The following is a 23,880-nucleotide window of genomic DNA, read 5'->3' on the forward strand; positions in this document are numbered from 1 at the left end:
GCTATTGTGATTGGCACTTTTTTCTTTCTAACGATACTGAAGAGGTAGTGTTACCATACTCTGTCCCTTAAGGCTCCCGCCGCCCTCCCCTCTTGCCTTCATCCCCCACGTTGCTGTCGTTGGCACTCCCATGTACACTCCCTGCCGTCATTCCTTTCCTGTTAAAGGATTACGGAAAATAGCAAAACATATAACCCATGGCATTTCCACAATAATGGAGATTTCACGGAAGTTTCACCTGTAACTTCATAATAGGGGAAGTGGAGATATTTGGTGGAACGAAATTGTGAAAAACTAAAAGAATAAGAAAAACAAAATAATTACGGAAAATGGCGAACCGTGTGACGCTCTGCATTTCTACAATAATGCAGATTTCGCGAAAGTTCTACCTGTTATCGCTATAATAGCGTAAATGGAGATAACTGCTCGAACGAATTTTTGAAGAACTAAAAAAGGAAAATATAAATAATTACGGAAACTGGCGAACCATGTACCACCCTGCATTTCCACACTATTACATATTTCGCGAAAGTTCCACCTGTAATCGTTAGAACAGCATTAATGGAGATCATTGATCGAACAAAACTTTGAAAAACTAAAAAAAAGGAAAATGTGAAATAATTAGGAAAATGTCGAACCCTGTAACGCGCTTTATTTCCACAATAATTATATTTCACGAAAGTTCTACTTCTAAGTGTTATGATAGCGTAAATGGAGGTAACAAGCCGGACAGGATTGAGTAAAATCAAAATATTTGGCTTCAACAAGCTCACGCCCAAGACAAGCGGCATAAGAATTGTACGCCTAAGTATATAATTCTCTGAATTTCTGCAAAATTTTGTGTATAGACTCGCACAAACTAGAGCCATGTGTATTACGCGCTGATTGTACGAACGTCTTGGGCATGGTTTTTGTCACTGGGTTCGCAATTGCATTTATCACAAGTTATCTAGTTTTTTCTTCGTTTGACGAGCATACTACGCGAGAATTGTTAGCTAGAATGTTTCTTCTTCCTTGAGCTATCTAACACTCTATCGAACCGACTATGCCCAACAATATCAACAAACTAAGGAAGCAAACAAATTAGTAAAGTAAAAATCCAACGCACTACCAATATTGGCGAAGTGTCCTCATTTTGCTTCTCGTGTAATGCCCGTTCGAGAAAGCGCGAGCCGTACAAGGCATGACGTTAACAACACTAGTTCTACCTGGTGCGGCACGTTTGATTCGTAATACCATGCCAACCACATAATAATGTGTCATTTATTGTTCTACTTCACGTTCAGCCAGCCTTGCAAAAAAGACGATCTTTCACAATCATGGCGACAGTCAGCACCTGGAGCAAAGGCGAAGTACCCTAAACAGGGTATTTCAAATCTTATTTCCTGTAATACCTCAAAATTTGAAGGACTGCTTTAATGCTATCCTCGTAGAAGTATATAGCTTCCTGCACTAGACTCATTGCATCCTCTTTGCTCCTATACTCTATGGCTTTCTCGCTAACCATGTTCTGCCGTTTCATAAATACCATCAAGGTTATAAACTAAAATACATAACTACGACACAAGCGATATAGAAAACGTAAAAACTACTATAAATAACTACACAAGAGAACCAAGTAACAAGGCTTCTGGTCACATTATGTGGTCGCACTCGCAGAAGCCGGGTCCGTTTTGGGGTTCCACCTGCAGTCCTCGTCTGCAAAGAACAAGATTTCAATTATAATTTGACGTGCGGGGTTTTCGCTTGAAGCAATCAAAATGCTGCGAAAATTTTATAGGAAGTTAAAATTTCATGGTATGGTGTGGTAGCCAACGTTTTACGCAGCCACTAATTTCCGTAAGCCTGTTCGGAAGGCGAGTCAAGGCCTGTCATGTCCTAATCTTGACGCTGACGCTCAGCTGTTGTCGCAACTCTGTTAACGTGGCACGGAAGTGAGTTGCAAGAATTGTGTAGTCACCTTACCAGACTAAATTCTAGTTTACTAGGCCGTGCTTCAGGTGTTGGCATATTTGTAGGCTCTGTTAAACGAGAAAACTTCCCTCAAAGTGCCGTTTTCCTCGCAGCTTCCACCGAGCCGGTTCACTGTCGACAGACTCAAAATCGGTGGGGAAATGTAACAAATTTCTAGCATCTTCAACAGGCAAGGGATCTGCGTGAAGGTTCTAAAATTTTTATAGCAACCACAAAATGGGAAAAGATTTCAAATTTCAATGGTGAGGTAACACTAAGACGCCTGGAAAATGAGTGCGACGCCATGACGGTAGTTCGTGCGGCCGCCCTATATAGCCATCGTGTTTAGCGTCGCATCTTGCATTATAGACAAACATGTCATGCAACACTCCGAAAACCAAGAAATAACAAATTACATAGGATAATATGCAAAATTCAGAAACAGAATGGACTTCGCCAACTTCGTTTGCGTAACCATATAAATGCCTTAGTTGCCTGTGAATTAACAGAAGACGAGAATTGGTTAGCGTTCACAAATGCACCTATGACAAAACTAATTATCAAAAGTCAAGGAAACAAAAAGTAATATTATGGTCGCCTGCCCCGTTGTGCAGTTACCTGTCCGGCGATTGTATAGACGGTATTCGTTGAAAAGTTTAGCGGTCAAATGCTTAGCTTGGCAACACTGGAAACGGCCACAGACATGGCCGATGCGCCACGGACACGGTGTAGCCTGGGCCACTGCGGCCGCACGCCGAAGAAAAAAAAGGTACCGGCGTGCGTAACCTGCTCCGTTCCAATCCGATTTTAAACTGTGGCGCTAACAGAGGTGTTATTAATCGCACTCACAGTGAACTCAACGCGATACTTTGTGTTCGGCGAAGAGTTCGTAACGTGAAACACAGTCATGTGTTTCACAGTCGTGCTTAGCACGGACAAGTGCCGCCATCCCGCGGAGCCCGACGTAACGAGTGACGGCGCGACGGCGCACTCACACGGCTGCATGGAGGAGAAGAGGGGTGCCTGATCTGCGGGCCGTGCGCACAACGTCGCCTAGCAACAGACGCTTGGCCACAGATATTGCGGCGCACACTTGGTTGCCTGCATGCATTCCACGCCGTTGAGTACCGAGGATAGGCCTTCCGTGCAAGAGGACCGAACAGCCCTATTGGCTGTAACGGGAACCCGACATGACGTTTCTGTAGCGCATCGTAACCTAAACTGCGCTTGCAGAGCCAACACTATGCACCAGCTCCCAAAAAGAAATGCCCTGCATCGCGCGAGCATTATGTAAAAATACTAGAGAATATCTACAATGGGTCCCCAGCTACCATCATCCTCCATAAGGACAGCAGTAAAATACCTATAAGGAAGGGCGTCAGACAAGGAGACACAATCTATCCAATGTTATTCACAGTATGTTTACAAGAAGTATTCAGAACGTTGGATTCGGAACAGGTGGGAGTAAGGGTTAATGGAGAATACCTTAGTAACCTCAGATTTGCTGATGACGTTGCCTTGCTAAGTAACTCGGGGGACGAATTGCAAAGCATGCTTTCCGCACTAGACGAACAGAGTATTCAATGGCAGTGCTCGTCCACTGTTGGCCGGCCTATTATTTGAGTACCGCAATACGTTTCTCTGTAGAGAAACCGTCCCACCTCCATCGGACATGGGTCGTATTAATAAACGTTTACTCTGTCTCTCTCCATCGCGGTTACTTAGGGAAAGACATGGTCTTTTCTACTGCAGCCATTGCTCGAGTGGGATATAGGAAAAAAGTGGTGCTCATAGAAATAAGTCGCAATTTACCTCCCCTCAACGAAGCCATCTGTCTGGATGAAAGGATGCCCTAAACCTTTTTATGGGGCAAAACATACGTTATTACAGGCACTGGTCGCGGTATAACATTTGTGACGTTAAATGGATCGCTTCACAAGGTTTTTTTGGGAGAAGGAAGTAAACGGATGAAGAATCGTCTTCGACTGGGGACGCGTAGACTCTAGAGTTGGGGCACTCGCTTGTGACAGCTGTGATATTCAAGAACCGCAGTTGATACTTGTTTGCAACTTGTCCTGTGAGTGAAAACGCATTTAGTGTGCAGTAGTTCCGTACCTCTACCATTTGATAGGGCACAGCACAAGCTTCAACAGCGTTAGGGCTGCCCTATTTAAGAATTGGCAAGGGCCTAGTGGCCTAACTCCCATCACCGATTAGACTGCAGCGAACCATCTTTGCAGGGTGCACTGTTGGGCGAGTTTTAGTATGAACCATCTTTTTTCGGGGAAATTCGCCACTGCGAACTGAAGAGCGGCCTAACACAGTCTGGGGCGAGCCTGACAAGCCGCCCAAGATGGCATCCACGACATGAGGCACAAAGATGTGTGCCACCATATTACCCCTTCCAATAACCTCTACTCCCTTTGAGTTACGCGCCTTTTCATTAGATAACGTCTATAAATCAAATGTGCTCAGACCCCGAGATCAATTTTCTGCTTACTCGACAGTGACAAGTCAACCGACTGACAGGGAGTAGACGGCACTCAAATAACACCTTTGCTTTGACGGAATAGTCTAAAACTGTCTAACATCGGCCATCCTCTTTGCGGCCACACAAACCACAAAAAATATTTGTAGAAAAGGGTTTGTGTATGATTGATTGATTGTAGGGTTTAACGTGCCGAAGGAACGCAGGCAATGGGGAGTGCCGTAGTGGAGGGCTCCGGATTAATTTTGACCACCTTGGGATCTTTAACATGCGCCGAAATCTTGTACACACGGGCGTTTTTGCTTTTCGCCTCCATCAGAAAAGCGGCCGCAGCGGCCGGGAATCGAACCCGCGACCTCGGGCTCAGCAGCGCAACGCATTAGCCACTGAGCCACCGCGGCGGGTGGTTTGTGAATGAGAACGCACGCTGTGAATAGCTTACGATCTTTCCAGCGGGACTGATGTCGTCACGTAAGCTCACGATTGCGTGACCGCGTTTATGGGCCAAAGGCATGGTTCATGGTACCTTTGAATTAGCTGTATAACGTTAGTCACTGTTCATTAGAGATGTAGCAGATCTGAAAAACGGTTCCGGTACGGTACCGTCTATCATCTGGACGCCACCACGCATGCGCGGAACCCTACCATAAACCGGAGCGACTTGGCAGGACGGTTCCGAGACGTACCGTGTCCGTCGTTCCAAAGCGGACGGCCGCTTTGAAAGAGTTTGGTAGACATACGCTTGGTTCGCTCATAGTCGAGAGAAAAAAAAAACAGATTGTAAATTTGAGATCGTTTGAGGAAAATGAAGTTTCAACAAGCGAAGTCTGCGTGATTCTGACAGCTCAAGCCGCAAGCGAAACACGGTATCGACCCAACTGCCTTGGCTTGTGTCGCCGATATAGGCGTGCACGATAGGTTCTTTTGGGTTAAATAAAGACGAACCGGCTACATAACTGGTATTAACAGCAACATGGGGTCAGTATGTAAGATCGGCGACTAACGACAAGGCGGTATCACTGCGAGGGCCTCACAAATACAACAAAAAACTAGAAGCAGCCAGCCGTATCTACCGAGAGCCCAGCTTGGCGTGCATTATTTTGCACACTAGCGCCATCTGTTTAGGTGGACGAGAGGTAAAATGTCCGCTTCATGTTCTCGGAGTCACTAGTTGGAATCTCCCCAGGGTCGTCGTTTTTTTTTACTGCGTTTAGCGCTTTCGAGAATTGAAAGCCAAAGCCAATGTTTCGGTACGAGAAATGCCACCGACTCACGAAGAATAGCGAATCGACGTGCTACCCAAGTAGGAATCTCCTTTACTAGGTCGGTTTACTGAACGCCACCGTCGATTCTGGGCACCTAGAGCCACACCGAGAGCAACCCAGCAGCGACGCGGCGGCGGGTGCCCTGTCTTCGCTCAATGTAGTTCAGCCCGACGAACGTACGGCGTCCTGCTGCGGCAGATTTGACACCGCGTGAATTTCGTCGTGAAAGTTGGCTCCATCTATTCTGGCCTTTCCGGCAACGCGACGTCGCAAAGTCTGGGATGAGCCTGTCTTAGTGCTCTTCTTTTAGCAGTCAAAATAAGCACGTACTACGAACGTAATGCCTTAAAGCGGTTTAAGAGTTTTGAAGTTTCCAAATATCCACTCTTTAAATACCAATATCTGGAATTATTGCAAAAAAATTCGTTTTGCTGCGTCAAGCGGCACGTTAACCCACATCGGCGACAATGGGCGCTCCCAGTCACGGTTAGGTATAAGGTCCGGCCGCATGTCCGGTAGTTACGGTCTGCTACAGCTCTTAAAACGTTCCTTCCCGGCAGAAGCGCCAACTACGGGGGGGGCAGTGGGGCTCGTGCCCCTTCCGGACGGCTTTACGGGGGGGCAGAGCCCCCTCCGGCCCCGGCTGAGGATTTTTTTATGGGCTTGGCTAGGCTCTGCGCCCGTCGACATCGGACTGTTGGCCGTCCTGTCTGCCAACTATTGTTTACAATAGGGGTTGGGATCTTGAAAGACATTTCCGTCCCCCCGATGGGCAGGGGGAAACGCAGGGCCGTGTCGCTTTTCTTCACGGTGAGTTAAACGTGCTCAGTGTGCGGATTGTTGACAACAATGTAGCCCTGCGCTTGGCTATGGTGGCTAGGAGGGTGGCCCTTCTAGCCACCATAGCTTGGCTTCAGCAGCACGCCAGCAAAGCGACATTTTGTCGGGAGCATAGGTCAGCGAATTCACTCGTAAGTACACTCATTTGTACTCATTCGTACTCAAACTCACGAGTGAGTGCGATGATGAGTGAGTACACACCCAGATTAAAAAAGTGAGTATGATGACGATTGAGTACAGGGGTAAGTCCACTACTCGTGAGTACAGAACTCATGCTTGCACTCGGGAGTACAGAACTCATGCTTGCACTCGTGAGTACATGCACTCGTGAGTACAGCAGTGCAAACAAGTTCTGTCACAAACTCAAGTCTGGACGCACGTGTACGAGTTTGAGACATTCAGCGGTGGCGCGCGCTGTACGCTTAACTCTCAAGGATGGTAAAATCAGGCAACGAAAACTGCACCTCCCTCCTTTCCCTGTCCTTGTTTGGTGCTGTTAGCGTTTTTCGGCGGTCGCTCGCTAAGGGGTCGTCGTGAAAAGGGAAAAACGAGAGGTTTAGGTCCCGGTTGGAAGCTCGGCCACAGTTGCTCTGTTTCTACGGCACCTGTTGATTGGAGCAGTTATTTTTGTTTACAAATGCGCGGCCTGGAACCGCGTAGCTGCTTCGTTCCGCTTGCTTCATTCAAATTGTTTTAGGGGAAGCTGTGGGGCCTGCTCACACTGCATGCACTACGCGCACCGTAGTCGCTCTTTTCCGGTCTTAAGCAGTTTCCATAGATGCATGTCATGCTCTGGAGTCGTTTCATGAGCGGAACCGCTCATTTAAAGGGGCACTGACACAAAATTTTGAAGGCGAGATAACTTCGGAGATAGATTGGTGGGAACACATATACATCATCTGCAAAATATCAGCGGCGAATACAGCCTAGAACATATTTAAAATCAATTTTAAAGTGTGCGAAACGCAACCGAGCAGCCAGCAGAGGACCACGCGCAATCGACATCCCGAGGATAATGTGTAAATAAACAACATACAAACACGTCACGAGTTTGTGTTTGCCGCTTCCGCACTGCCGGCGTTTTGTGCCGGCTCGCCGCTCCAATCGGAGGGCCGGAGGGCGGAGCTTCTGCGTGATTCGCGTCAAATTGACTGCATGGTTTGTGTCAACCACATGGTTTTATTAGGCTCCAGTTTTGAAACTTTTTGCTCAGGTTTGGTAGGACTATGTCCTCGTGGTGTCCATTTACAAGTGAGCATATAGCCCCACCATGCAGGTTGTGGGTTGTTAATCGGACATCATAATGCCCAGTCGAACGCGTGTGACGCCTTGTTTCGCTCCGCATATTTTGTCGAACAGCGCTGGCATCTTGATGCTGGAGGAGTGTTTTGCTTTCGAATGGCAACCCGATGCGCTGCTTCTCATTTATGCCACCGTGTAATGATAAAGCTGACGACGACGGTGAATTTCGGTGGTTGTCCTTCCCCTACCTTCATCTGCTGTTTACCGGCGGGGCGACCACTCCTCGCTAGCAACTTGTGCCGAGTTTAAGGTCGCTCTGTTGAAGGCCTCGTGAAAGGGCCGTTTTATATGATGAACGCCAACGCCAGACGTTGGGTTTTTGCCTTTAGCTCGCGTCTTGGAACGTCTCGTAAAACATGTTGCTTGCCCATAACGACGCCACCGCATGTTTTTATCGATAGCTCTTAGCTTCATCAGTGCTTCTCGAACCAAGAGCTGCAGATTTCTACTGTGAAACCAACGCACCAACACGGGAATACAGTGACGTCAGTGCAAGCTATCACGCCTCCGAAAAGCCTGTCTGCAAAAACTTTGTTTTCGAGGTCACAAAGCACGCCAGAGCAGTTAGACAGGGCTGTAACGGCTGCCAAGCACCGGCAGCAACTGGGTGCACTGCGGCCGTCGACTGCGAGCGATACCCGCTCCAAGCCTCCAAAACACATACACATACGCTGTTGGGACTGGGCCATCCCAGCTCAGTCACTACTGTGGCGACGTTGCCCTGCCCAGTCCGTTATCGACGCGGCGCAGACCATAGCGACGAAGTAGCCTAGCTGACGGTTATTTGAAGCAGCATTTATATATAATATATACAAAGGTAGCAAGAGTGTTACATGGCTAAGACAAGCGCGATAGCACTTTTCAACTCAGGGCCTTCGATGAGATGCCGCCGCTCCACCGCTGCTTCCGGGCTGGTTTTATACCCCCAGGGTTCCGTTGCAGCCGCGTGCAGTTCCAATGCCTCCAGTCGGAGCTATCACTGGCCGCATTATGAATCTGGCGAATGGAGGCGAAGCGATTGCGTCAGCCGAGCCGCCACGACCGCGAAAGGGAAGGCGACTCTGCGGCGGCGTCTCCATGCGCTACTTGCTGCGCGTCTATGGGAATTAGTTCGTCCCAGGCATGATTTGGTCCAGCCGTCGCGATGGGAAAGGAAAAGCAGACTCGGCGGCGCATTTCCCGCCAAGTCGCGGCACGTGACGCGGGCGGTTTGACCTAGGCGCGAATCAACCCCGCCATCGGCACGTCGCCAGGTGGAGCGAATTTGTGACGGGCGCTTTGGCACAACACACACACGGATACAAAAATGAGTGGTCAAAGTCAGGCCCGTTTCGGGGGCTCTTAACGGAAATGAACATAGCATCACGTAGCGCCCCTGTCGTGTCCCTTTCTCGTGTCCCTTTCTTTTTACCCCCGAACTGTCCATTAAAAGAAAAACAAATCGACTCGTTTTTTTTTTTGTGCTGATGGTTCAGTCATGCAATATTTTTGAATAAATTTGACCAGTAAAACACGCATTCAAAGAAATTTCTACTCGATGCGTCAAACCGCTGAAGTTCACGGTTCATAGATTTGCGGGACGTCTTATTTAGGGACACCTCGTAGTTAGCCGACACAATCTAAAAGGTCCTCACTGCTGCAGGTGCCCCTTATTATGATGATGATTAGTGGTAGCCTCTTTGTATCGTGGTGATGACGTGTCATCTCACAGGGACCCCCCCTTCCCCCCCGCCGTTTCCTCCCCCCTCCCTTCGCCGCTTCGAGGCGCACTCCAGGTCTGCCCCCCCCGGAAAAATAAGAAGTCTACGCCACTGCTTCCCGGTATGGTCCAGTAACGGGTACCGCGTAACGTACCAGAACCATTTTTCCGATCTGCTATAACTCTCTATTGTTATTGCATCCGGTTAATATATAATACATTACCGTAATACAGACGCCAGTTGACAAAAAGTCATTTCCCTCTGTTTCCACGGAAAAGGAAGTTTCACAGGGTTCGTACAGGCTTCAAAAGAAAAAATGCAAGGGTTTTTAAGGACTTTCAAGGACCAGAAAACAAATTTTCAAGGTCCCCGTCTAATGTTTTATCAGGGATTATTTTATAACTTTTTCAACACAATGCAAAAGTTTTTTATTGCACAATACCTAAGCACATTAGTGTACATTTAGATAGGCGCTAACGGGTTCGGGAATGCTCCCCCAGCTCTATTTTTTATTTCATGGTTGATAGTTAAAGGTTTTTCTTTTTTCTTGGTGTTTTGCTTAGGCTGTTTGATTTCAAAAGTTCGTTAATGTTGCCTGCATCTCCTGCTTTGTCAGCAAAGTATCACTTGAAATTAAATCCGCAAGTGTTGCTGCAAGGCAGGATGAACAATGTGCACGTCCACCATTTGCACGTAAAAGCAAATGCAGATGGAGCGTATGAGGCACAGCAAACATGCAAGGAGCGAGCGTCCACAGACTAGATGGAAGATGCAAGATAGAGAACAGAAGCTGGTTTTCACTGGATTGTATAGTGACATGGATTGGATTGACAAGTGCCCGCTCCCAATGTTGCCTTGTAATAAAAAAAATCCACCAAACTTGTCATTTTATGCAATACACTTAATCTTGATTGTTACATGTTTCTTTACATATGTTAGCACCTAAAATCCAGGACAAACACTTTAAATTCTTGTGAAAAGACAGGACCATTGATTCTCTCCGGAAAAATCAAGGGTTTTCAAGGACCATTTAAAAAATTCCAGGGCTTTCCAGGCCTTGAAATTGACACTTTTAAATTCAAGGGTTTTCAAGGTTTTCAAGGACCTGTGCGAACCCTGTAAAAATTCAGAAGTCAGCAAATAAGATTGTGCCTAAAAAATATACGCGCCTGTAGATTTTTTCCAGTATTTTTATTCACCCAGCGTGGTGCCTTCGTGCACGCTTGCTAAACAACGGGAAATTACTTTTCTCTTTCCCAACCTACATTCGTATTTCATGTATTGTGTTTCAACGTAAGATTAGGAAATCATCGTTGCGTGCGCTGAGTACACCACCAACAATTCACGAACCAAAGCAGTACAAATTCCTGCTACGTCTTGGGTTAAAATAAAACACCGCCTTTATTACACCCCTCCCCCCCCCCCCCCACCCCCGGCTCTCTTTAAAGGGGCACTGACACAAAATTTTGAAGGCGAGATAACGTCGGAGATAGATTGGTGGGAACACATATACATCATCTGCAAAATATCAGCGGCGAATACAGCCTAGAACATATTTAAAATCAATTTTGAAGTGTGCGAAACGCAACCGAGCAGCCAGCAGAGGACCACGCGCAATTGTAAATAAACAACATCCAAACACGTCACGAGTTTGTGTTTGCCGCTTCCGCACTACCGGCGTTTTACGCGGGCTCGCCCAGCTCGCCGCTCCAATCGGAGGACCGGAGGGCGGAGCTTCTGCTCTCGAGAACGAACGACCCGATCGTTGGCGGCGGAGGCGCCGTGATTTCGTCAGCTAATCGGGAAGTTGGCCGCGACCAAAGTTCTACAGCGATTCCAGGTACTCTGTTTCTATTACTGTTTATTACCACTGGATGCGAAAACGCGCCGGAGGCACGAAAAGCCCTCTGAGCTAGCCGCACGGTCGCTGTGCAGGCGGTGGCCACGGCCGCGAAGTGGCCCAGGCCGGCGCAGGTAGCTCGAGTGATAGCTTGTTACCGCTGCACGAAATTGTCCCCAAGTCCCGACCATAGTGGCTTACATCAGAAAGGAGTTAATGATGCGATGGCTGGTTGCATTAAAAATTGTCATCTGCACCGCTTACGAGAGCGGCACTCGAATATCCGCCGCAGTGCTGAGCCGAACACATCTGTAGGCGGACCTGTAGGCAGACCGGCCGGCTGCTCCCAGCGCGCGTCTTGCCACCCACCGTCTCGAGCGTCGCGCGTCGTTCTTTAGCCGCGGTAGCATTTGCACTCGCAGCGCCTGCGTCACATCCACGGTCGCTTTTTAATTAAGCGCCTCACGAGATCAGTACGTGGGGGCATTCGCAGAAACTGCCGTCGATGCGGATTCGACAGTGCTACGGCGGCTCTGCTCTGTGATATCCCTCCGACGGTCACGTGGTCAGCTTTGTTCACACAAAATCCATCGTTTCGCGGCACTCGCTGAAACCGAAACTGCGACTGGCCGCATTTAAAATCCCTCTAATTAAACAACCGTCGCACGCTGAAGGAAATGAGGTTTCTACAGGTTATAAGTAGGTCACTAGCTACTTATCGCAACGAAAAAAACAAGATGCTAAATTTTTGTGTCAGTGCCCCTTTAAGATTTAACGCAATGGTTTTGAGCCACTCGACCGTTCCTGATGCCTTAAGTTCAATTTACAGTAGCAGTGAATTCGTTAATATCCCGGATTACCTTCTCATCCTGCAGCGGTGTTCTTCGAATCTAGCCGCTGCTTTGTCCGCGCTGTTAACCCATGCCGGACTCCAGAGTCTCTCAGCCGCCGCCGAGGCTCGAGGCCTGCAGTGCAACAAAAGAGGACTTCAAATCTCGGCCAACGGTCAAATCGGTGCATCTTCGTTCTAGAGTGGTGTATTTTGAGGTAATCATTTTTAACGGAAGCATTTACTATGTATGCGACCGGTTGAGCACCGAGAACAAATACGACTTTCTAGTAAACACTGCCAAAAATAGCCTCACTTTCGAAGTTTTGAAAGAAATTACTTCCACGCCGTCGGTTGGACAGGGCCTCATTTTCTTTCGTCTTTATTTTGTTGAAAAATATCTCACACTAACTACAGTAATCTGCCTCACCGGCTGAACGATTGCGACGATTTTTACCTTTTTGTATTCAGAAACAAATACGAATTTGACAGCAGACCATGGTTGCTCCCCAATATAGTTGTTTTATGCTGAACGGGGATCTCAGTGAGTTAAAATTTGGTTGTTTTGAATCTCAAATTCACCGTAGCAGTGACAACTCCCGAGGCATCCCTAAATGGACAGGCAAATATCCACGTTGAGTGTCAAGTTCCCATCTTCGAAAAAATTGGTCACATATCTTCTCACTTCGCTCCAACTGCCTTCGAAAGACAACAGCGTTCCGCCGCTCTTGCTACGTAAATGCCTCTCTAGTATTCCCCGCCCATCTCTCATGCTCTTCCTCGAACCATTTCTCCCCTACAACGATAAACATCACGGGGTTTGCTCAAATCAATTCTATTTTCGATCGCTCTACAGCTCACGCGCCATGCAATAAAACCTCTCGTTACGGCAAATCTTGGAAAGATGATGATGATGTTTAGAGTTTAATGGCGCAAGGCCGACTAAGGGCAAAGAGCGCCAAACAAAAGTGATTACATGAAAGTGACATGGAAGTAAAAGAACATTTTAGTAAAAATAAACAACGTAAAACACAACGTAATGAAGATGACTGGTGTAAAGGGCCACGTTGTCAACATGCATGATAAGAAATGAGATGTAAAAATTTTACGTCGGTGAGAAACTCGAAAACGCGTTTGATTGAAAACAGGGCTTCGTCTCCTAAGAAGTATGACGGGTGTGGTGGAATATGTCGTGTGTGTAGTTGAGGGAAGTGTTTGCGTCGTGTAGTGTCGAGTGCCTTACATTGTATGAGGATGTGCATCACGGATAGGGCCTCTCCGCACCTGCTGCACAGAGGTCTTGGAGACCCAGTGAGAAGGTGCGAGTGTGTTGCATGAGTATGCCCTATCCGCAATCTAGCCAAGGCGACTTCAGTGTATCTATTGCGTGTGTCGGTGGTGTATGGTCCCAAGTCTGGTTTTATTACGTGTAACTTGTTGTCTGTTTGTTCACTCCAGTGTGTTTGCCATGTTTTGCGAAGTTGTTGTCTGATGTGTGGTTTCACGTCGGTGTAGGGTAATGAGGTTATGTCTACTGTATTCGAGAGTGTAGCAGCAGCAGCCATTCGATCCGCTGCTTCGTTCCCGGCTATACCACAGTGGCCAGGGACCCAGCAAAGGACTAGTTCAAATTTGTGGACATACACAGACATAATACCCTTGACTATTAAATTTACAACGAGATTTTTTGAAGACTTTGTTGACGACAACGCCCGCACAACACTGAGAGAATCTGTATATATAATGGATTGTGGGATGTGGCTTTGAAGGATATGATTAACAACCAGAAGTACACCATAAGCCTCTGCTGTAAAGATACTTGTATTACTGTTAAGAGTTCTAGTGACAGTAAGGCCGGGCCCATGCGCCGCGCAGGACACCGAGGTGGAAGAAGTGCTGCAGAATTGCACATGTGGGAGCTCGGTTTTTATCTACATGTGTGAATGATGTGTCGCATGACACAGGGCGGAGATACCATGGTGCTATGAAATCTCTTACAGAACTTTGGATAGTATCTAAAAAGGAGACAGCAAGCTCTGACGCTCCCTCTCTAACTCTGTAAGAGAAGGGCGCAGAGAACGATGGTCGGTTTAGGAGTAGTGCAGTCTTAGACGTATCATAAAAAGCTGATTTAAAAGGATGGTGTGGCATAGATGAAATTTTAAAAGCAAAAAGGAGATCTGTGTATGCTCGCTGACGTTGTAGGTTCCACTGATTACACTCCACACAGAGGGTTTCGACGGGGCTAGTCCGGAAAGCGCCACATGCCAGCCGGAGCCCCAGATGAAGCACAGGGTCCAGCATTTTGAGGGATGTCTAACTTGATGACCCATAAGCAACACTTCCATAGTCCAATCGTGAACCTATCAGGCTAGTAAAAACACGTAAAAGAAGTTGTTTGTCAGAACCATATGAAGAGTGGGAGAGAACCTTCAGTATAGTCATAGCCTTTAAGCATTTATGTTTAAGTTGTTTTATATGTGGAATGAACGAGAGCTTTTCGTCAAGGACTACACCTAAAAACTTGTGTTCATTTCTGACTGGAATTGAGGCACCATTGAGTTTGATGTATGGATCCGGCCGAATACCACGCCTTTTCGAAAACAAAACACAAGTACACTTCACTGGATTAAATTTAAAACCGTTGCTATCTGCCCAGCCAGCTAGCTTGTTAACACCAAGCTGGACTTGGCGCTCGCAGATAGACAGGTTACAAGACTTAAAAGATAATTGCACGTCATCTACATAGATTGAGCAGGAAATGGTTGGTGGCAGCACCTTCCGAAGAGAGTTCATTTTTACAATAAACAAAGTGCAACTCAAAACTCCACCTTCCGGCACACCGTTTTCCTGCAAATGAACTCTAGAGAGAGCAGTTCCAACTCGCACGCGAAACGTTCTTTCAGAGAGGTAACTGGCAAGCGTGTTCCACATGTTACCCGACATACCAAAGGACTTCAAATCGCTGAGGATGCCGTACCGCCAAGCAGTGTCGTACGCCTTTTCAAGATCAAAGAATACTGTCATACAGTACTGCTTATGGAGGAAAGCATCTTTAATATATGACTCTAACGCAACGAGTTGATCTTTCGTAGATCGCCACGCCCTAAAGCCCGCCTGGCAGCTCTCGAGAAGACCGTTGTACTCTAAGAAGTACACGAGTCTCCTGTTTATCATCTTCTCGAAGAGCTTACACAGGCAGCCTGTCAGGGCAATGGGGCGATAACTGGCGGGAGAGGAAGGGTCCTTCCCTTCCTTTAGGAAAGCCACTACTATGGCCTCCCTCCAAGAGCGTGGGAAGTGCCCCGAAAGAAATATTATATTGTAGAGGTGAAGAAGTGTTTCAAGCGTGTCTGCATGTAAGTGTTGTATCATTGTGTATGAAATCCTGTCTGCACCTGAAGCTGAAGGTTTACAAGTACCGAGTGCGACCTTCAGCTCATGAAGTGAAAAGGGGGTGTTATAGGATGAGTTCGACTTATTAGTGTCTCGCAAGGACTTCTTCTCACATGATGCTTTGTGTTTAATGAAAGTGTTGGTGTAATGTGCTCAGCTGGACACGTGTTCAAAGTGTTGTGCAAGCGTGTTGGCCTGGTCTTCGAGTGTGTCCCCTGTTGTGCTAACCAGGGGCAGGCTGTGTGTCTGTTGTCCTTTTAGCTTGCGTATTCGTGTCCAGACTTTGTGAGTGTCGGTGTATGAGTTGATGGAAGTGAGGAAGGCGCGCCAACTCTCCCTTTTCGCCTCACGACGCACTCGCTTCCCAAAAGCCTTTGCCCGTTTAAAAGAAATGAGGTTATCTGACGTGGGGTACCGGCGAAGGACACCCCACGCCTTGTTCTGGGCCTCTCGCACCCGCCTACAGTCCTCATTCCACCACGGCCTCCTTTGGTTGCGCGGAACGCTGGAGGCGTGGGGAATGGACTTTTCGGCAGCGTCGCGGATGTGTGCCGTGATGAGTTGGGATGCTTCCTCCACGTGTAGGTGTTCTATGGTTGTGTGGTGTAGTTTAGATGTTTCTGTGAATGTACTCCAGTTTGCTTTTGATTCATTAAACCTGTAATGGGAAGATGGACTGCATGGGCCTTTACCTATATATGTTAGGGAAGTGGGGAAATGGTCACTGCCACATGGGTCAGTGCCCACGCCCCACTCAAGACATGGAAAGAGAATTGCAGAACCAATAGCCAAGTCGAGATGTGAGTATGTACTATGTCCTAAGTTATGGTATGTAGGCTGCTTTTTGTTGAAAAGGCATGCTCCTGAAGATGTAAGAAATTTCTCTATCAGGCGACCTCGGGCATCCGTTCTGGAGGAGCCCCAAAGAGGGTTGTGTGCATTAAGGTCGCCTGTTAGGATGTACGGTTAGGGCAGCTGGTCGACCAGCGCCTCGAAGTCAGAGCTGGAAAGTGCATAATCAGGACGAACGTAAATTGAGCATACCGTTATCAACCTATTAAAAATTATTGTGCGTATTGCTACAGCCTCAAGGACGGTGTTGAGAGTGATAGGGTGGCATGCTAGGGATTTCCGGGCTATTATGGCTACACCGCCCGAAGAGTGTGTGCAGCCAACCCTATCCTTTCTGAATACCATGTACCTATTTAAGAAATTAGTGTGATTGGGATTCAAATGCGTCTCCTGAAGACACATCACACTTGGCTGGTTCGAATGCAATATCTCATGGACATCATCAAGATTTTTAATGAGGCCTCTACAGTTCCATTGAGTAATATTTTCTCTTCCCATTATGGAGATTTAGAAGCTACTGAAGTCTGTGTGTGTGTGTGTTCATGTGTCTTTCGGGGCTGTTATTCTAGGATTTGGCTTTTTGGGCCTTTCTGCTGCTGGCTTGGGCGTCGGAGGCCGCTCCTTGCGCTGCGTTGCAGGCAGGAACGGCCCGACATCCATCTCGTCGTCGGATGTCCGAGGGGTGCCCGACGGCCCGGGCCCCCCGGACATGGCCCCCCTTCGGGAGCCCTTCGTTTGCGCCGGAACCTCCGCGGGCGTCGGGGACGCCAAAAGTGGCACGGGCGGTGCGGTGGCGGTGGGAGCCGATGCGGGGCCCGTGGTGTCCATCACCTCGGTAACCTCCAACGCACTGGAGGACGGGGAGGCGGAGGCGGGAGCGGCACCAGTCCCAACAGAAGTGGTTTGCACCACAACCGCTGCTGCCTCAGCAAGCGGCGTGGTGCCGGGTTGGGCTGCGTGAGGCAACCCAGCGGAGGGCGGGGGTGGGACCAGGTCAGACTCGCTGAACTGGGTCCCTGTGGACACCAGACGCCGCTCCGCCCCCCGGCGAGCCGCGTCGGCGTACTTCCCCAGGGGAAAAGAGGCGAACCTCTTTCGCGCCTCTGGGAAGGTGATGTTCTCAGTTATCTTGATGTTGATGATCTTTTTTTCTGTTTGAAATTTTTCACATTTGCGGGAGTACGCTGCATGCGGCCCCCCGCAGTTCACACACGTGAGGGTGTCGGAAGGGCAGTTGTCGCTGGGGTGATTGTACGCGGCGCATTTTGCACAAGTCGTTCGGCCACGGCAAGAGTTTGTACCGTGCCCGAACCGCTGGCACTTGAAGCAGCGGCGCGGGTTCGGAATGTAAGGACGAATGGAGCATCGGATGAAGCCTGCATTTATATATTGTGGAAGTGCCGAGCGGTCAAAGGTCAGGATGATGTGTTTGGTGGGGATTATCTTGTCATCCCTGCGCATCGTGATGCGCCGCACAGCTGTGATGCCCTGATCCTTTAAACCTTCGAGAAGGTCGGCTTCTGTTTCCGTCAGGAGATCTGTCTCGGAAATCACACACTGGGAGCTGTTTAGGCTCCTGTGTGGCGTGACCCTGATCTCCAGATCATGGATGCGGGTTTGTGCAAGAAGAGTGCGGGCTTGTTCGGCATTGAGTTCTACAAAGATTTCTCCGGTCCTGAGCTTTTTAGCTTCATATTTGCCACCTATGGTGCTTTGCAGGAATTTAGAGATCAAGAATACGGACATGGAAGCGACAGGTCTTGCTGAGTCAACCGACTCAACCACAAGAAAACGAGCATAGTTATTCACGGTTGTTGACAAGACGGTTGTGGAAAGAGGTGGGAACGAAACTTCGGTGCGGCCCCTTTTCGGGGGCCGATCACGTCTGGGGGGGGGTTTGGAAAATGCCATATGATGCATTGGAAAGCAGGGAGACGGGGGTACTTTCTTCTTTGACCTTACCCTGGTAGTCAAAGAGGTCCCGGAGCTCCCTGCCTGGTAGACAGACAGGGAGCCCATCCGCCGGAGCTTGACCTTGGCTCCGACGGCCACCGTTTGAGGTTTCTACCCTTCACCTTAAAACACACTACCACGGTTGGATCCAGCTTATGTATGGGGGCTCGGGGTCCGCGGTATCGCCAGTACCTTCACCAAGATTGCTCAAGGTGCCCCGTGCGGGGCAAAGCTTGGAAAGCCAGCACGCGGGTCAAATCTGTCGCATGCCCTTGCATTTTTTGTCATACGTACGTTTTTATCTGCTAGAACAAAAAATTTAGCCAGCCACGTATTCTTAACTATAAGGACACTGCAAATACCACTTATGTATTGATGTTCTGCCTCCAAATATATGCCTAATGTTTTCTTTTTTCTGATTAATTTTGGCAACTGTGAAGTGCGTTTCTGGATTTGGTGATTTGGAAAAGGTTCCTAGAAACCGTGTAACGTTTGGCTGTGTGACTAAACCGAGAGACAGAAAGACAAACATTTGAAAGCTTAAGTATCACAAAAAATATTATCGTCTTTTAAAGCACTCACCACGTGCGGCTGATGAGATTCGTTGAGTCGACATACTCTCCCCAAATGCAGGCTTCACCACCTAGCACTAACGCCTTTTGAGTTTCGTTGCCTGAAAGAAAAAAAAAAAATTCTGCTCACCTACGTGTTAGAATTGACATTGCGTTCCTGGACGGCATTCAAAAGTGAGCGATTGTTTGAACATACAAATACATTGGACACACTGAAATCCGTAGTAGAGATTAACAAGGGCTGATATGTTAGTCAGTATTCGATTTGCAAATTTAGTCGTACACCACTGAAGAGAGTAAAGTGGAGCCAATGCATCATGACAATCCTGCATTTAAATGACCCCCTAACCACTACTGGTTTTCAAAAACAGTTTCTTTCTGTTCCTCCTCTCTCTCTTTCTCCATCTCGTTTCTCAACAAAACGCGTAACGTGCCGCAGACATCCTGCAGATTTAAGCAATCGACATTGCAAATGTCCGGGAGACGTACTGCTGGTGTGAGAAGTACGTATATTTCCTGTTGCTACAACTACAAAAAACCCGTCCAAATGACGTGAATGATAACGTAGAGTGCATCTCTCATGGTACTTTTACATGCTCTTCACGAGATTTTATTTTGATGGTACAGATTATGGATATTGAAGTGGTACGCATACAAGACGTATAGGTAGGTCTATACTACATTGCTTTGCTGTCTTCAGCCCAAGCATGTTTCATGCAACACGCACTGCTGGCTTGTCAGCCGGCAGTGCCCAAGATATTTGAGGCTGGCATTGCACGTGTTCGTGGTGTGGGCTTGAATTCTTTCTGTTTCAGTTGTTCACGTTCTGGAAGGGTAATGCAGAGGCTTGTTTCTTAACCCTGAGCGGCGCGTGGCCGCAATTGCGTAGTTGTTACGGCTTGTTTTTTAAGTTCGGAGGACTATGGGGCCCCGGATGTTGCCCACCCTGTGTTGTAGAGCATCACGCAAGTCAAATGATGCATACCCGCTTTGCCGAATTCGCCAAGATTTTATTTTAGTCAGAAAAACTAGGCGTGGATAAATAGCGGAGCACAAGAAATGATTGTCAGTAAATACAAGGCAGAAAAGAACATGAGTGGGAGAACAAAATCCAAGTCAACCTGATCCAAATAGTTCTAGCACGCAGACGAGCTGTCTCTGCTACGAATTAACGGATGGAGTGATACTGATCTCTCTTGCAGGGCCCAGCTTTGTTGCGCCCCCCCAAAAAAAGCACTGGAAGAGACGGTGGCAGTCCTAGGAGCCACAGGCGAGTCTTCAGCAGCCTTCTCCGATCATTGTTGTTCCTCGCTTCGTGGTGCATACTTATGTGGGAGATTGGCCAGAATTCGGGCAATTGGAGGGTTTATTGCGCCAGAGTTCATAAAAACAAATAAACGAAAGTAAAGCAGCGCAAGAAACCTAAACAAGGAAAAAGGAAAGCAACGCACACACAAAAAAATAAAACACAAAAAAGAGAGGAAAATACAGAAAAACACAAGCAAGAAAGCAATAAACAGAAGATAAACGCAAGGTATGCAGAACAATAACACATGAGAAAGACAGGAAATTTATTGCTCTGCACTTCCAACAGCTTTCCCGTTGTGTGGAACTGCATCCAGACAGAGACCGAGAGACGACTTTATTTGGTGCCCGATACGGGTTCTGAATGACTTGGGTTCTGAAAGACTTGGACGGTCTCCCTCCCTCATCCGTCAGCTAGGATCCCTGGGATCCTCGCGGAGGCTAAGGCCATCCGGACAGCTGTGATTTGTGCCTCCGGTGTGCAGCTGAGAAGAATATTCTCCCATTGTTGTACAGTCTTAATTTTGCATCTTTTAAGTGTATTTACATCTGATTTGATATTACAGGTGGGCGTATTTTTCGGAGCTCATGGCCGGACCACCTCCTGTGGTGCACGTTGGCTCTGGTTTTGCACAAAGTGCAGATGTTTGCGTAAAGGTCTGGATAGCAGCGGTTGAGGGAAACAGGTCTTGGAAAAAAGTTTGTCTGCAACCATCGCCACGTGACTGCCTCTTTAGCGGAAAGGGTGCAGTGGGCCGGTGCATATTTGCATCTCGATAACCTGTAATACGTGTCAACCATCTGGGCAACCCGTGTCGTAGGCTGGAATTGGCGACGGCAGTCGAGCTTCTAAACTAAATCATGAAGGGGTAGGTATTTCGGAATAACACCGTTGACGTTCTTGCGATTTTTGTCGAATCGCTAATTCGGTTAATTGGAACTTTTTACGGTACCCGTGGAATTCCTATTAACAGGCGTCGGCTGTAATATCATCGTCCAACATGCTTCTGCAATTTGAATTGCTCTTGAAATTATCGAAACAACCTGCAACGGTTTCCGCCACCCTTTATAGATGATGTGACCGGTTAACCATTCTGCTCCTCGTTCGATAGACCGGTGCTATGCACACTACATGCTTGACTCCCCACCACGCTTGTTACCGAGACGGGCAAAAAATTTAAAATGATGCACGCTAAATCCGGTTGAATAGCAAACTGGGCACGCTTTTTTGACTCGGAGGCTACAGAATGTAGCCTACAACTACTTGGGTCATTAGCCAGGATATTACTCAGGCCTCACACGAAGGCCGAGTGCATCCCTATGTATGTGCATCGTTCGAGATAGCGAACGTACTACGCATGTTGCTCCAAACAGCTTACCCTCCACCCACAAGAGCAGCATTGGTGAAACTTTACAATCGAAGCCTTCCAATAGTCACTAGAGCATGGTTACGATATACACAAGAGGTAAATTAACAAAACGAAGAAAATTTGTCATCTAGCGACACATCGACCAAGAGGCGACAATCAGACGTGCTTCGCGATCTATGGAAAAGTGTGACAAACTATTCTCGTATACGAATCTCAAAAATGCAACAGACATGCAGAAAAAAGCGGCCAGTACTGTTCGCCCAATAGCTCGGCAGATATGCATCCCAGTGGGCTGAGATAACTTGCTTTCTTCGAAGCGATGAAACCAAATATTTTCTTTTGAATGAAAAGAAACTGAAATATAAATAGAAACTTTTTCAAGGAAGTACGGCACTAAAAATTGATTTTGCTAACACAGAAGACAATTTCCCATTCCGCAGAAGCACATAAAAACGTTGTTTTCTGGCTGTTCCCACTTGTCGCTGTGCTGTGCTGTTCGGTCCCGTTCTTGCTTGCGGCTGGCTGTTTTGATGCCAGCGTATATAAAGCACGTTTTTCGCTAATCAAGTAGATGGATATAAATTACTTTCAATTAAGCCCCTGATGACGTCAAACGCATTTTCTACTTTTCTGACGAACGTTATATTCTTAAGTACGCTGCACAGGTCCGGACCAGGAACACTAAAATTTTTATGAATAAAGTGAAAACCACTCAAACCTTGCTCAAAACCAAACTCAAAATCTTGCTTCGCGTTTTGTTGCTTTTTCTAACAGTTAGGGCATCAGTGTTGCACCTTCAGAATGCTGTATGATGGGACACTTAAATCCTACAAATACATTTTCTATGTGTTTATTTTTGATGCGCAGGTAGCAGATTTTATGCGCGGAGGTAGCAACCGATCGACCTCAGTACCTTCAGTACCCCACACACTTGTCCAGACGAAGGGATAACAGTAACAAAATGGGAATTGTTCATTTTGGGCGTCTTCATTCCAATCCTCATTTTTTCCCAAATTATTAAAAAGTGGACCGCCATACTCGACACTTCTGTCGCCGCCCCTACTGAAATGTTTTTCGCTGCCCTCGGGCTGTACTACCGCAGAAGCGCGACATGACTTATCCGTTTTCATTGAGTCTGCCGCTGTAATCTTGTCCCTGCTGTTATATGTGTATCCTGGCGTAATCAGGCCAAACCCTCTAAGCATTTTTCGTCTTTGTTATTATTACGGCGTACTCACGATTTTTGTTCTCATTCATGTACAGCAGCACTAGCAGCACTGACTTAATACGAAAGTAGGCATGTTAATAAATTAATGAAAAGCCAATTCACTAGGTTGAGTTTTAGTCAGCTTGTAGTGGGGATGCATGTTCCTCTCTCACTTCGGGAGCCCTACGTTCGATACGCATTCCGACCTTAGTTCTCCCGCTTTTCTTTTCAATCTATTAATTTACATTACCTCTATCATTGCTGTGTGTCACTTTCTGTGCCAAAAATCAGTTACAAAAATGTGACACCGGATTTCCTACCTAGGGAGCCAACGAGGGCTTCCGAACTAGTATACCGAAAAATGACGAAAAGTGCTGCCGTCTCTGCAGCCCAATTATGTACATTCCGCGCTTCCAAAGCATTATCCTAGGGTTGCGCGTTCAGATCCACCTACGCTCTATTGTGTAGATGTAAATGCTGTTTTATTTTTGCCTAGTTTATCTTTTGTAAGCTGCACTTACTAATTTCGAAGTTGTAGAAATTTTCATCCAGCGTCCACATCCGGTCAGATATGCAGACATGGATTAACTGAGTCATGGACATGGTTGCCCGCAATCAGCTACGGCATGTCGCCATTTGCCTTGCTCGTAATATATTCGACACAAAACTAATGACGAACTTCGCAGGTAAGATTCGTGTGTACAGCATTAGCGGCTTCAAGCACACTCTTGTATTGCGCGATGGGAACTAAGCAATGGAAGAATAAATACGGAACCAGAATTAACGTTTTCACCATAACAAGTTTTTATGCGTTTTCTGCGGTTGCAGTCATTCTCTTTTCTATAATCGCGAGAGAAGAAGAAAAGTTGCAACTGCACTAAAGAGCTACGCTGGTTTTTGAAACGTGGATAAAGACAGGAAATCACAAAACGCGAGTGCTGACTAACCACTAAGCTCTTGTTCATTGCACCAGGCAATATAAAGGAAAAAATTTGAACGATTCGTCAA

At 47.3% G+C, this 23,880-nt stretch overlaps 1 protein-coding gene across 1 annotated transcript in view; it reads right to left on the reverse strand.

Moving 5' to 3' along the window:
* Positions 1-1,537: 1,537 nt before the first annotated feature.
* Positions 1,538-23,880, reverse strand: part of LOC144139980 (beta-hexosaminidase subunit alpha-like) — a 94,524-nt gene continuing 72,181 nt past the window's right edge. Inside the window, exons 11-13 of the mRNA XM_077672197.1 lie at positions 19,001-19,091; positions 12,249-12,353; positions 1,538-1,698 (exon numbers count right to left, since the gene is read on the reverse strand). Of these exons, the coding sequence (XP_077528323.1) occupies positions 1,635-1,698; positions 12,249-12,353; positions 19,001-19,091 (260 nt within the window). The 3' untranslated portion in view covers positions 1,538-1,634. The remainder of the gene's footprint in view (positions 1,699-12,248; positions 12,354-19,000; positions 19,092-23,880) is intronic.

The sequence above is a fragment of the Haemaphysalis longicornis genome, unplaced genomic scaffold (genome assembly GCF_048455015.1).
Source record: "Haemaphysalis longicornis isolate Haplotype H1 unplaced genomic scaffold, Haemaphysalis longicornis Haplotype H1 scaffold_5, whole genome shotgun sequence".
NCBI lineage: Eukaryota > Metazoa > Arthropoda > Arachnida > Ixodida > Ixodidae > Haemaphysalis > Haemaphysalis longicornis.